Source organism: Anguilla rostrata, chromosome 11, assembly GCF_018555375.3.
Source record: "Anguilla rostrata isolate EN2019 chromosome 11, ASM1855537v3, whole genome shotgun sequence".
Classification (NCBI taxonomy): domain Eukaryota; kingdom Metazoa; phylum Chordata; class Actinopteri; order Anguilliformes; family Anguillidae; genus Anguilla; species Anguilla rostrata.
The window spans coordinates 35,657,617-35,671,286 of record NC_057943.1 but is presented as its reverse complement, the minus strand read 5'-3'; the positions used below and the strand labels follow the sequence as shown (position 1 = coordinate 35,671,286).

The 13,670-nt window shown below is 45.5% G+C and overlaps 1 protein-coding gene across 4 annotated transcripts in view; it reads left to right on the top strand.

Annotated features, from left to right (window-relative positions):
• Positions 1-873: 873 nt before the first annotated feature.
• LOC135234744 (trichohyalin-like) overlaps positions 874-13,670 on the top strand; it is a 30,061-nt gene continuing 17,264 nt past the window's right edge. For 2 of the 4 annotated variants that reach the window (XM_064299637.1, XM_064299635.1), the window contains exons 1-2: positions 874-974; positions 5,468-12,867. In XM_064299637.1, coding sequence (XP_064155707.1) covers positions 5,482-12,867 — 7,386 coding nt within the window. In that variant the 5' untranslated portion in view covers positions 874-974; positions 5,468-5,481. The remainder of the gene's footprint in view (positions 975-5,467; positions 12,868-13,670) is intronic. The other 2 variants (XM_064299638.1, XM_064299636.1) reach the window with 2 other exon arrangements.

Sequence of the window (13,670 nt, the reverse complement as noted above, 5' to 3'; positions counted from 1 at the left end):
CATCTTTAATTTTCAAATTCCGACAGCCCAACCATTGGCAGTTCATCTGCTGTTTTTGTCTGCACACGTCATGTCAGTCAAGATGTGGGTAAAGGTAAGATTTTCCATTCACTCAGTACTTCTTGATTCACTCAGTGCTTAGTTTAAAATCCTACCATAAACAGCTCAATCTCAGTTGACTGTAGCTGACTTGGTTGTTCCAATAGTTGAAAGAAGTGCTAACAGCAATGTTTATAAGAAAATAAAGCCAGTCTGTAGCCGGTTATCAGATTAGACAAGCCAGATTTTTGTTTGTTGTGGATAAGTTTTCTCTCAAGCAAGCCTATTTTTTTTTTAAAAAAGTGTTAAACTAAAAATTCCAACTGCATTCCACAACCTTCCCAGTGATGGAAGGTACTTTTTTTAATGAATTTTCCTCTAATATATAAAATGTTGCTTGTCGTTTTTCTGTAAATTTGAGGCTGCTATTGTTTGTAAACTACACAAAGACTGTGGGATAATTCTATCTATCTGGTCTGATTACTCAGAGCTATGTGTGAAACTGCTTATGGCAGAAGTGTGTCAGTTGCCATTTCCTGTAAAGAACAGCCTAAAACACTTTGCAGCAATGGGCCGACCTTTATACCGTGAGCTCCCTGCATATTGTATTAACCTTTCCAATAACGTCTATCTGCATCAGTTAGCATAACTTGCTGACAAATGAACAAATAGGGACAAAATATAAAGTGCGCATCGCTCAGACGTTCTGAGACCCAGGAGGAAGTTGATGAAAGATGTTCTTCTCAAACAGCTTTTGCAGGGTGTCAACATTGCGCAGGAAGTCCTCAACCATTGCCATGGTGACGCACAGAAAAGGAAACTTGTCAGCGATGACAAAGTATTTAGGATATGAGCTCTGCAGAGGACGAGCAGTGCGCTTCATGGATGGCTAAAGCGAAGGCGGTCTGAGAGAGGAGCGGATGAGAGCGCTACTGGTGAGCCCTGATCACGCCCGCCACGCGCGGTGTGCGTTAGATAAGGAGGACACGCAACACCCGTACACGGGGTCATGCACCCCCAACAAGGTTTAACAGCGCCACGACTCTTAGACATGTCTGTGAGTGCTACTGGTCTGTCGGTCTGTGAGTGCTACTGGTTTCAGATATGCTTCACTGGGTCCTTAGTACATTACATTATATTATTATTATTATTATTATTATTATTATTATTATTATATTATTAGTATTATTATACTCATCCGACATAGGGCACAGAGGACGAGTGTTTGAAGCATACCGTTGAGGAGGCAAGAGTGTGGCATAGTGGTTCGGATGCTAGGCTCATAAGTAGCAGATTGAAAGTTGAAGGTACGATATGGTTAGTCTACCCTCCACGTATGGTATGGCAAGGTATTTAACAGTGCCCTCCAAAACCATGTTAATGGTAGAGTGAGATCTGTTGTTTATCTATGTACTTAAGGCATTTGGATTTGAGATTAAAAGATGAATATGAGACAAACGTGCAGACAGTTATTTAATGTTGAGTCCCCCCATTTTTAACTGTGCTAAAGCATGTTGACAGATGACTGACAGATGTTAACGGTTGCTCAGATATTTCCTTTTTCACGCATTGTTCACACAGAAGTGTGAAGTGAGTCTCTAAGTGTTGGTATTAGCATTTGTTTTCATCTGTGGAGAGGAGCACCGTTACCAGCAGTCTTCAGAGGTCAGGGTGAAAATATCACAGCCACCATATGCAGAAGACTTATAGAGGATTATAGAGACAGCAGAATTATAGAGGCTACATTGCAAGATGCAAACCTCTCATCAGCAGAAATAACTGAAAGGCCAGATTAGAATTAGAAAAAAATACAGAGAGGAGCCACAGGAGTTCTGGAACAAAGTTTTCTGGACACATGGCAGAACACAAGTATTTGCAATGAAGAGAAATGGGAATTTCTGTAATTGCACAGGAGAACAGAGATTCAGGCAAAGACCCTGATGTGTACAGCATGATGCAGGTGTACAGCATGATGCAATTAAACAATTAACATCATATCATGATCTGTGGCATGTATAAAAATGCTGGGCAGGCACAGTTGACCTTGATTTTGGATTAAGATGGCAAAAGGAAAAGAGCCAAGTGACTTTAAAAGAGGGTTCATTATAGGGGCACAAAAAGAATTTTCAACTGGCTAGGGCATTTAGATTTATGGGAAAGACATCAGTAAATAGGGCTGGAAATTGTGGATTGAAAGTGCACGTTTGATGACCGTGATGCTCGTGCATTAGTGCAATATGTAAGAAAAAACATAAGAGCAACTCTTCCTCAGGTGACTGAGAATGTCAATACAGGACGTTATCAGACTGTGTCAGCAAGCAGTAGTCCAATAGTCCACCAATAACTACATAGAGAGGGATATTATAGTAGGGTTGCAGTGCATAAACCCCTCACTACAAAGACGAATGCACATTTGACAGTTCAGCGGTGCAAATACGATTGGCACTGGTCTACAGAGACATGGAAAAAACTGATATGGTTAAATGAGTCATCCTCCACCATATTCACGATAAGTGGGTGAGTGTATGTGTGGCGTATACCAAGCGAACGGTTCAGGCCTGAATACTTGATCCCTACAGTGGAGAGGGGCTGTTGGCTTTGTTATGCTGTGGGGGGGGGGCACTTTGCTGGCATGGTTTTCGTCCACTTGTACGCTTAGTGGGAAGGGTCACTGCAAATGAACACAAAGTTATTCTGAGTGATCACTTTTATCCTATGATGAAACATTTCTATCCTGATGGGAGTGGTCTCTTCCAGGATGACGATGTCCCCATCTACAGGGCAGGAGGGGTCACTGAATTGGTTTGATGACAATGAAAATGATGTGAATCATATGCTATGGCCTTTGCAGTCACTAGATGTCAACCCAATTGAACACTTATGGTAGATTTTGGACCGGCATGTTGGACAGTGCTCTCCACCATCATCACCAAAACACCAAATGAGGGAATGTCTTTTGGAAGAATGGTATTGCCTCCAGTAAAGTTCCAGAAACTTGCAGAATCTATGCCAAGGCGCACTGAAGCTGAATATAAGCTCTTGTTGTTATGGTAGTTGCTGTATATGGCCTGGATCTCCTGACAGGCGTAGTGAGAACACACACTGTATGGCTGATCCCAGTGCCTCTGTGTTGTGTGCTGAGTCCAGCCCTCTCTACAGTCTCTCTACTAACACACCTAACCACCTTTAAAGGAAAAAATCACTCAGCAAGGAAATACAAAATGGCGTTTTTAGTGTTGGCAGATTGTAGCACAAATGCCTGGCTCTGTTTTTTAAGCCAGAGAAAATTTAGAGTATGACAGATTGCAGATAATAGATAGAGCTGATAATAGAGCTGGCAAGAACTCAATTTAATTTCAATTAAATTAATTTATATTCTATTCAATTTAAGGGCAAATTTATTCACATGGGAATTTGGGTTCTTGGTGACTAGTCAAAGAGAAACATAGTGTATATACATGTGTAGGTACTTGTCTGCATCAAGTGCAGTATAGGTCAAAGCAATGCACTGCATAGAACCACAGACATGCAGACAAGATGCATTTCAGGGAAACTAATGTGGCGCAATTTTATTGATGCTATGTGACGAATAGTAGTGGATATTTCTTAGATCACCGGAGCTGTGTCGTCAAGCTGAGCTGAATGCTTTACATCACAGGCGACGGCCCTGTTGGGCAAACTGAGGCAGCTCCGCAGAACTAAAGGAGAACCCTGCAGCCCTCTACCCGCTGCAGTCAGGGTGCAGACAAGCCCGTCTACCGCATTAAAACTCCTCTTCATGAATCTTAAAGCCATTTAACACCCAGAGGTTCGGCACAGAGGTGTGAAACTTCCAGGCTCTGTGTGGGTCTCAGCTGCACGTGGCCAGATTGCGCGTGCCAGTCACCGTCAGCACCGTTTCATTGGTCGTTTACAGCAGGTGCTCAAACGCCTTTAACAGCGGTTTCTTTTCAAAGCGTCCCCGGAATGTTCCATGCGCTTGAACTGGGGGTGATTCCCGAATCATTACCATCGTTTGGTGAGAGCTGGGTTACACAACATCCAGTGGGATTTCCCCTTGCAGCAGAGTGGGAGGGGATTCTGCAGTGGAAGGGGCTTCCAGCATCCAGTGGGATTTCTCCTCGCAGCAGAGTGGGAGGGGATTCTGCAGTGGAAGGGGCTTCCAGCATCCAGTGGGATTTCCCCTTGCAGCAGAGTGGGAGGGGATTCTGCAGTAGAGTGGAGGGGCTTCCAGCATCCAGTGGGATTCTCCTCGCAGCAGAGTGGAGGGGATTCTGCAGTGGAAGGGGCTTCCAGCATCCAGTGGGATTTCCCCTTGCAGCAGAGTGGGAGGGGATTCTGCAGTAGAGTGGGAGGGGCTTCCAGCATCCAGTGGGATTTCTCCTCGCAGCAGAGTGGGAGGGGATTCTGCAGTGGAAGGGGCTTCCAGCATCCAGTGGGATTTCCCCTTGCAGCAGAGTGGGAGGGGATTCTGCAGTAGAGTGGGAGGGGCTTCCAGCATCCAGTGGGATTTCTCCTCGCAGCAGAGTGGGAGGGGCTTTTGCAGTGGCATGGGCATTTGTGCAGATACTAGGATCACATTATTGGAAATACTGATGCACCACAGAGAGCGAGTAATCTAATCTAAGTATTCTCACAACTTTAAGAGGAACACACAATTGCAAACTCATGATGTTCTAACATCATAAGGTCCAATGAATTTAAAAGGCAATTTTCCTGTGACCACCATTATAATACTTCTCTAAGTATCTAAAATATCCTACATTGCACACAAAAGCTGTCTGGGAAACTCATACGTGTGATCACCATTAACAAACAGGGATCAGCTCACATCAACACAAATTACACAAACACAGGGATCGGCTCACATCAATACAAATTACACAAACACAGAGACCAGCTCACATCAACACATATTACACAAACACAGAGATCACCTTACATCAACACCAATAACACAAACACAGAGATCAGCTCACATTACACAAATTACACAAACACAGACATCTGCTCACATCAACATCAATAACACCAACACAGAGATCAGCTCTCATTACACAAATAACATAAACACAGAGATCAGCTCACATCAACACAAATTACACAAACACAGAGATCAGCTCACATCAACACCAATAACACAAACACAGAGATCAACTCACATCAACAGCAATTGCACAAACAGAGATCAGCTCACATTACACTAATAACACAAACACAGAGATCAGCTCATATCAACACCAATAACACAAACACAGAGATCAGCTCACAGAAATGTGAGATTATTCAGAAATGTGAGCTGAATATTTCATATTCATTAAGGATGTAGCTGAATCAGGCCAGCACAGGTAAATATGTCACTTTCTGTATCCTTTTTTGTAACATATACTAACTGTAATACTAACTGATAGATTTTGTCTCTCTGCAGAAAGTCTTTTGAATATGTCTGAAAAGAGACCAGGAAAAGGCCGGAGGATGGGGTCTTCACGTAAACAGACCAGGGGTAACAGAATACAGAGAGAGGAAGGGAAACCAGAGGGCATTGAGGGGCTGGTGGAGGAGGACGGCTTGACATATACTGGAGTGAAAGAAGGGGGAGGGGCAGATGAAGCCACTCCCCACAAACCAGCCAAGCACGAATCAAAACTCTTATTGCCATCCATGGAGATCGACCCATCACATGAATCTTCCACCTCTGCCCATCTCCAGCAGTCAGACAGCCTAGTCCAAACAAGTGTCGAACCAGCTCTCATCACTGAAGCCAAAGATCTGGTGCATTATGAAGAGCCTGTAGGCTCATCTATAAATGACATTCAGCAGTCACAAACACAGATGGAATGTCGAACAGAATTTAAGAGTCCAGTTGCCCTAACTCACCTATATGAGTCAGAAAAGATTGTGTCTACTAAGGGACATGAAAATCCAATCTGTAGTCGAAACCCAGAATCTGAAAACACTCTACCTCTTGAAACAGTTGAGAAATCAAGAGTAAACGTAAACTCAAGTCCAGAAGAAGCATCTGAAAACACAGGAGAATGTCTGCGTGTGGATGAAGTTCAGGACACATCTGTCCCAATCCCTGACAGAAGAGAAAAGAGAAGGAAGATGGGTTCCACTCGCAAAAGCTCCCGCAGGGCTGAGGTACAGACAGAGACAGGTGAGGAAGAAGATGTCATCACGGGGCAGGAGAGAGAGGAAGGAAAAGACTCATCACTGGTGGAAGAAGAGTTAGGCTCTGAGATAACAGCAACATCTGGAGAAATACAAACTGAAAAACAGGATGAAAAAAGGATCCATCAAAACACAGATCAAGACAAGGAAAATGAGAGACAGGTGGGAGACAGAAAAACTTCAGGCATTTCCACTCGCCCCCCTGAGATATCAGATGATTCTGAACAAGCTGAACATTCGACCTTTTCAGTGGAGAAGGAGAGGGAGGACAAGGAGGAAAGCAATGAAGAAAGGGAGATAGAACAAGTTGGAACATATCACACACCTGACATCTCAGATTATTCTGACCAAGCAGAGCATTCCACATTTGTAAACGAGGAGTTACATACAGACACACCGCTGACCTTTGGGAGAACAGAGGGTGTGGGGCAAAGTGAAGCAGAAAGTACAAAGCATGAGAATACGTTTGAAGACACTGTCATTTTGGACCAACTGAACCAATCAGAGGACAGTCGGCTCACAGAAAAAGATTCAGCGCTCAGTGTAATGCTGACTGACACTCAGCAGAGGAGTCCGGAATTGGAAGACCACAGTCAACAGAGTGAGGAGGGAGAGACGAGGAATGTAGAAGAGAATTCTCCTGGTGAAGACAGTAAGGGAGATGTGCTCTTTACTCTGGCAGAGGAGAGTGGGAATGAGAAAATCAAAGAGAATAAGGAGAAAGAGGAAGAGAGGAACTCTGAAAACGGTCAGACTGTTATCAGTGATGGTCAGTCCCCTACATTACTGGAGCAAAATCAGGACTTTACCACTGCTGAACAAGAGCAGACTGTGAAGCTGCAAGACACACAGCTGCCCTTAGTGGTGGAGAACATACCTTTCAGTGGTGAAGGTGAAATCAATGTACAGGAAGGAGAAGGGCACCAAGGAGAAAGTATTGAGAGGGGCATACAACCAGATGCAAAAGACAGACCTGCAGACACCATGGAGTATGAGGACACCACTCTGGCCCAGGAGACAGCTCTTCCAGTCCCTGCCAGAAGAGAAAGGAGAAGGAAGATGGGGTCCACTCGTAAAAGCTCCCGCAGGGCTGAGGTGCAGACAGACAGAGGTGAGGAAGAAGATGTTGTCATGGGGCAGGAGAGAGAGGAAGGAGAAGAGTCATCACTGGTGGAAGAAGAGTTAGGCTCTGAGATAACAGCAACAACCGGAGAAATACAAACTGAGAAACAGGACGAAAAAAGGATCCATCTCATCGCAGATGAAGAGAAGGAAATGGAGTACCAGGTAGGAGACAGAGAAAGTTCTGGGATTTCTGCTCATACACCAGAGCCCTCAGAGTTTTCTGAACAAGCTGAACATTCTACCTTTTCAGTGGAGAAGGAGAGGGAGGACAAGGAGGAAAGCAATGAAGAAAGGGAGATGGAACAAGTTGGAACATATCACACACCTGACATCTCAGATTATTCTGACCAAGCAGAGCATTCCACATTTGTAAACGAGGAGTTACATACAGACACACCGCTGACCTTTGGGAGAACAGAGGGTGTGGGGCAAAGTGAAGCAGAAAGTACAAAGCATGAGAATACGTTTGAAGACACTGTCATTTTGGACCAACTGAACCAATCAGAGGACAGTCGGCTCACAGAAAAAGATTCAGCGCTCAGTGTAATGCTGACTGACACCCAGCAGAGGAGTCTGGAATTGGAAGACCACAGTCAACAGAGTGAGGAGGGAGAGACAAGGAATGTAGAAGAGAATTCTCCTGGTGAAGACAGTAAGGGAGATGTGCTCTTTACTGTGGCAGAGGAGAGTGGGAATGAGAAAATCAAAGAGAATAAGGAGAAAGAGGAAGAGAGGAACTCTGAAAACGGTCAAACTGTTATCAGTGATGGTCAGTCCCCTACATTACTGGAGCAAAATCAGGACTTTACCACTGCTGAACAAGAGCAGACTGTGAAGCTGCAAGACACACAGCTGCCCTTAGTGGTGGAGAACATACCTTTCAGTGGTGAAGGTGAAATCAATGTACAGGAAGGAGAAGGGCACCAAGGAGAAAGTGCTGAGACGGGCATACAACCAGATGCAAAAGACAGATCTACAGACACCATGGAGTATGAGGACACCACTGCACCCCAGGAGACAGCTCTTCCAGTCCCTGCCAGAAGAGAAAGGAGAAGGAAGATGGGGTCCACTCGTAAAAGCTCCCGCAGGGCTGAGGTGCAGACAGACAGAGGTGAGGAAGAAGATGTCGTCATGGGGCAGGAGAGAGAGGAAGGAGAAGAGTCATCACTGGTCGAAGAAGAGTTAGGCTCTGAGATAACAGCAACATCTGGAGAAATACAAACTGAGAAACAAGATGACAAAAGGATTCATCAAAACACAGATCAAGACAAGGAAAATGATGAGAGCCAGGTGGGAGACAGGAAAACTTCAGGCATTTCCACTTACCCCACTGAGGTATCAGATGAGAACATGCCTGTCAGATGTGAAGGTGAAATCAATGTACAGGAAGGAGAAGGGCACCAAGGAGAAAGTATTGAGAGGGGCATACAACCAGATGCAAAAGATAGATCTGCAGAAACTATGGAGTATGAGGACACCACTCTGGCCCAGGAGACAGCTCTTCCAGTCCCTGCCAGAAGAGAAAGGAGAAGGAAGATGGGGTCTACTCGTAAAACCTCCCGCAGGGCTGAGGTGCAGGCAGACAGAGGTGAGGAAGAAGATGTCGTCATGGGGCAGGAGAGAGAGGAAGGAGAAGAGTCATCACTTTTAGAAGACAAGTTAGGCTCAGAGACAGGTGCACCATCAGGAGAACTGCAAGCAGAAAAACAGAAAGAAAAGAGGATCCATCTCATCGCAGATGAAGAGAAGGAAATGGAGTACCAGGTAGGAGACAGAGAAAGTTCTGGGATTTCTGCTCATACACCAGAGCCCTCAGAGTTTTCTGAACAAGCTGAACATTCTACCTTTTCAGTGGAAAACGAGAGGGAAGACAAAGAGGAGAGCAAAGAAGAAAGAGAGATGGAAAAATTTGGAACATATCACACACCTGACATCTCAGCTTATTCTGACCAAGCAGAGCATTCCCCATTTGTGAAGGAGGAATTACATACAGACACACCGCTGACCTTTGGGAGAACAGAGAATGTGGGGCAAAGTGAAGCAGAAAGTACAAAGCATGAGAATATGTTTGAAGACACTGTCATTTTGGACCAACTGAACCAATCAGAGGACAGTCTGCTCACAGAAAAAGATTCAGCGCTCAGTGTAATGCTGACTGTCACTCAGCAGAGGAGTCTGGAATTGGAAGACCACAGTCAACAGAGTGAGGAGGGAGAGACGAGGAATGTAGAAGAGAATTCTCCTGGTGAAGACAGTAAGGGAGATGTGCTCTTTACTCCGGGAGAGGAGAGTGGGAATGAGAAAATCAAAGAGAATAAGGAGAAAGAGGAAGAGAGGAACTCTGAAAACAGTCATATTGTTGTCAGTGATATCCATTCCCCTACATTACTGGAGCAAACCCAGAACTTTACCACTGCTGAGCAGGTACAGACTGTGAAGCTGCAAGACACACAGCTGCCCTTAGTGGTGGAGAACATTCCTGTCAGATGTGATGGTGAACTCAATGTACAGGAAGGAGAAGGGCACCAAGGAGAAAGTGTTGAGAGGCGCATACAACCAGATTCGAAAGACAGATCTGCAGACACCATGGAGTACAAGGACACCACCCTACCCCGGGAGACCGCTCTTCCAGTCCCTGCCAGAAGAGAAAGGAGAAGGAAGATGGGGTCCACTCGTAAAAGCTCCCGCAGGGCTGAGGTGCAGACAGAGAGAGGTGAGGAAGAAGATGTCGTCATGGGGCAGGAGGGAGAGGAAGGAGAAGAGTCATCACTGGTGGAAGAAGAGTTAGGCTCTGAGATAACAGCAACATCTGGAGAAATACAAACTGAGAAACAGGATGACAAAAGGATTCATCAAAACACAGATCAAGACAAGGAAAATGATGAGAGCCAGGTGGGAGACAGGAAAACTTCTGGCATTTCCACTTACTCCACTGAGGTATCAGATGAGAACATGCCTGTCAGATGTGAAGGTGAAATCAATGTACAGGAAGGAGAAGGGCACCAAGGAGAAAGTGTTGAGAGGGGCATACAACCAGATTCGAAAGACAGATCTGCAGACACCATGGAGTACAAGGACACCACCCTACCCCAGGAGACAGCTCTTCCAGTCCCTGCCAAAACAGAAAGGAGAAGGAAGTTGGGGTCCACTCGTAAAAGCACCCGCAGAGCTGAGGTGCAAACAGAAAAAGGTGAGGAAGAGGATGTCATGAGGAAAGAGAATTCATCACTGTTAGAAGACAAATTGGGCTTGGAGACAGCTGCACCATCAGGAGAACTGCAAGTAGAACAACAGAAGGAAAAGAAGATCCATCTCACAACAAATCAAGAGAAGGGAATGGAGTACCAGGTAGGAGACAGAGAAAGTTCTGGAATTTCCGCTCATACACCCGAGCCCTCAGAGGTTTCTCAACAAGCTGAACATTCCACCTTTTCAGTTGAGAAGGAGAGGGAGGACAAGGATAAGAGCAAAGAAGAAAGAGAGATGGAAAAATTTGGAACATATCACACACCTGACATTTTAGATTATTCTGACCAAGCAGAGCATTCCACATTTGTAAAGGAGGAGTTACATACAGACACACCGCTGACTTTTGGGAGAACAGAGAATGTGGGGCAAAGTGAAGCAGAAGGTACAAAGCATGAAAATATGTTTGAAGGCGCTGTCTTTTTGTACCAACAGAACCAATCAGAGGATAGTCTACTCACAGCAAAAGATTCAGACTGCAAAGCTTCGCAGAATTTTGTTAGTGATAACTATTCACCTGCAATATTGGAGCAAATCCAGGACTTTACCACTGCTGAACAAGAGCAGACTGTGAAGCTGCAAGACACACAGCTGCCCTTAGTGGTGGAGAACATACCTTTCAGTGGTGAAGGTGAAATCAATGTACAGGAAGGAGAAGGGCACCAAGGAGAAAGAATTGAGAGGGGCATACAACCAGATGCAAAAGACAGACCTGCAGACACCTTGGAGTACGAGGACACCACCCTACCCCAGGAGACATCTCTTCCAGTCCCTGCCAGAAGAGAAAGGAGAAGGAAGATGGGGTCTACTCGTAAAAGCTCCCGCAGGGCTGAGGTGCAGGCAGACAGAGGTGAGGAAGAAGATGTCGTCATGGGGCAGGAGAGAGAGGAAGGAGAAGAGTCATCACTGGTGGAAGAAGAGTTGGGCTCTGAGATAACAGCAACATCCAGAGAAATACAAACTGAGAAACAGGATGACAAAAGGATTCATCAAAACACAGATCAAGACAAGGAATATGATGAGAGCCAGGTGGGAGACAGTAAAACTTCAGGCATTTCCACTTACCCCACTGAGGTATCAGATGAAAACATGTCTGTCAGATGTGAGGGTAAGATCAGTGTACAGGAAGAAGAAGGACACCAAGGACAAAGTGATAAAAGGGGAGCAGAAGCAATAGATAAATCTGCAGACATAATGATGTCCCAGAACACCTCCCTACCCCAGGACACATCTCTCCCAGTCCCTAACAGAAGAGAAAGGAGAAGGAAATTGGGGTCCACTCGTAAAAGCTCTCGCAAGGCTGAGGCGCAGACAGAGACAGGTGAGGAAGAGGATGTCATGGGGCAGGAGAGAGAGGAAGATAAAGAGTCATCACTGTTAGATAAGGGCTTGGGCTCTGAGATAGCTGCACCCTCAGACGAAATGCATGCAGAAAAACTGAAGGAAATGAATATCCATCAAGCCACTGAACATTCCACCTTTTCAGTGGAGAAGGAGAGGTCAAATAAGGAGGAGAGAGAAGAAAGGGAGATGGAACAAGTTGGAATGTATCACACACCTGATATCTCAAATTATTCTGCCCAAGTAGAACACTCCTTTGAAAAGGAATTAGCGTCAATTTCAAACACTCAGACAAACCTAGGCTGGGGAGAGAGTGTAGGGTTCAGTGTAACAGAAAGCACAAAGTATGAGAACTTGATTGAAGACACCAAATGGAGGAGTCATCCAGACCACACTCAACAGCTTTGCCAGACAAAAAACGTTGTACATCATTCTGCAGATGAGCATGATTCTTCTGCTGTACCACACCGGAGGAGGAAGATGGGTTCAACTCGCAAAGGCCTCCTACGTTCAGCCAATCAAGGAGAGGGGGAACAATTAAGAGAACAGAGGGAGAAAACAGAGGGAGAGAAAGGTGAAATGGGAGAAATGTTAGAGGGAAATGATGTGAATGATACACATAAAGAAGAAAAAGGGATAGATAAGGATGAGGCATTGGAGAGAGAAATCATGAGTTCAGTTCAGTCACCTCCATTTTTAGAGCCTCCTGAAAGTTCTGCCGTTGCTGGAAAGCAGGATAAGGCAAGCCCAGGGGTGAAGAAGAAATTGGGCTCTAGACGCAAAGGCAGGAGCACTGTATGGAAAGGGGATAGAGACCTGGGACAGGCTAATGAAATGGGGGTTGAAGAGGATAGCAAAGCCTCAGCAGTACTGCAGAGAATTCAGGAAGTTTTCCACCACTGGGACCCTGAAGAAAAGGGCTTCATCACATGGGACCACATGCAGGTACAGCTCCACACCTTCGGCACTTTGGTTTAGCTAATCAAGACACTTCTAATCTTTTCTCTAAGATTGAATCGGACACGCAGTGTTCACATTTTACGCCTGCTAGTTATCAAATCTAATTTCAGTTTGTGTTTTCTGCTATTATATCATGGGGACATTTTAACATTGACAAGTAACTTACAGGTTCAATTCAATTTTTTGGTGCTTATCAGAAAGGACCAGTTCTCAAGGAATTTTGCAGATATTCTGGGCCCAGGCCCCCAAGAGCCAGCTAAGGGTGACAATGGCAAGGAGAAACTCTTGAGGTCAGAGCAAGTTGTAGGAAACATTGGGTGGGTCCTGACTCAGGGGGGTGACCATCCACAGGTGTAAATAAAGTAGTGCTGGTCCATCCATACATTATCTATCCCTGCTTAGGCTGGAGCCTATCCCAGCATGCACTTGACAAGAGGAATACACCCTGGACAGGTTGCCAATCATTCACTCACACCATACTATTTAGAGTCTCCAATTAGCTTACCCACCAGTTTGTGGACTGTGGGAGTACCCAGAGGAAACCCACTCGGACACGGGGAGAACATGCAAACTCAAACATGCAAACTCCACACAGAAAGGCCCGGGCCGGAATTCAAACCCAGGCACCTCCTGCTGTGAGGCAGCATTACTGGCCACTGCGCCACCGCGCCGCCCTGGTGCTGGAGTATGGAGGGATCTGCGTTAAAGCAGCTGGCAATGTAGAGTCTGCAGGGAGGGCCATAGTTATTTCGATATAGTCGATTTGGCCAGAGTCAGTTGCAGGGCGT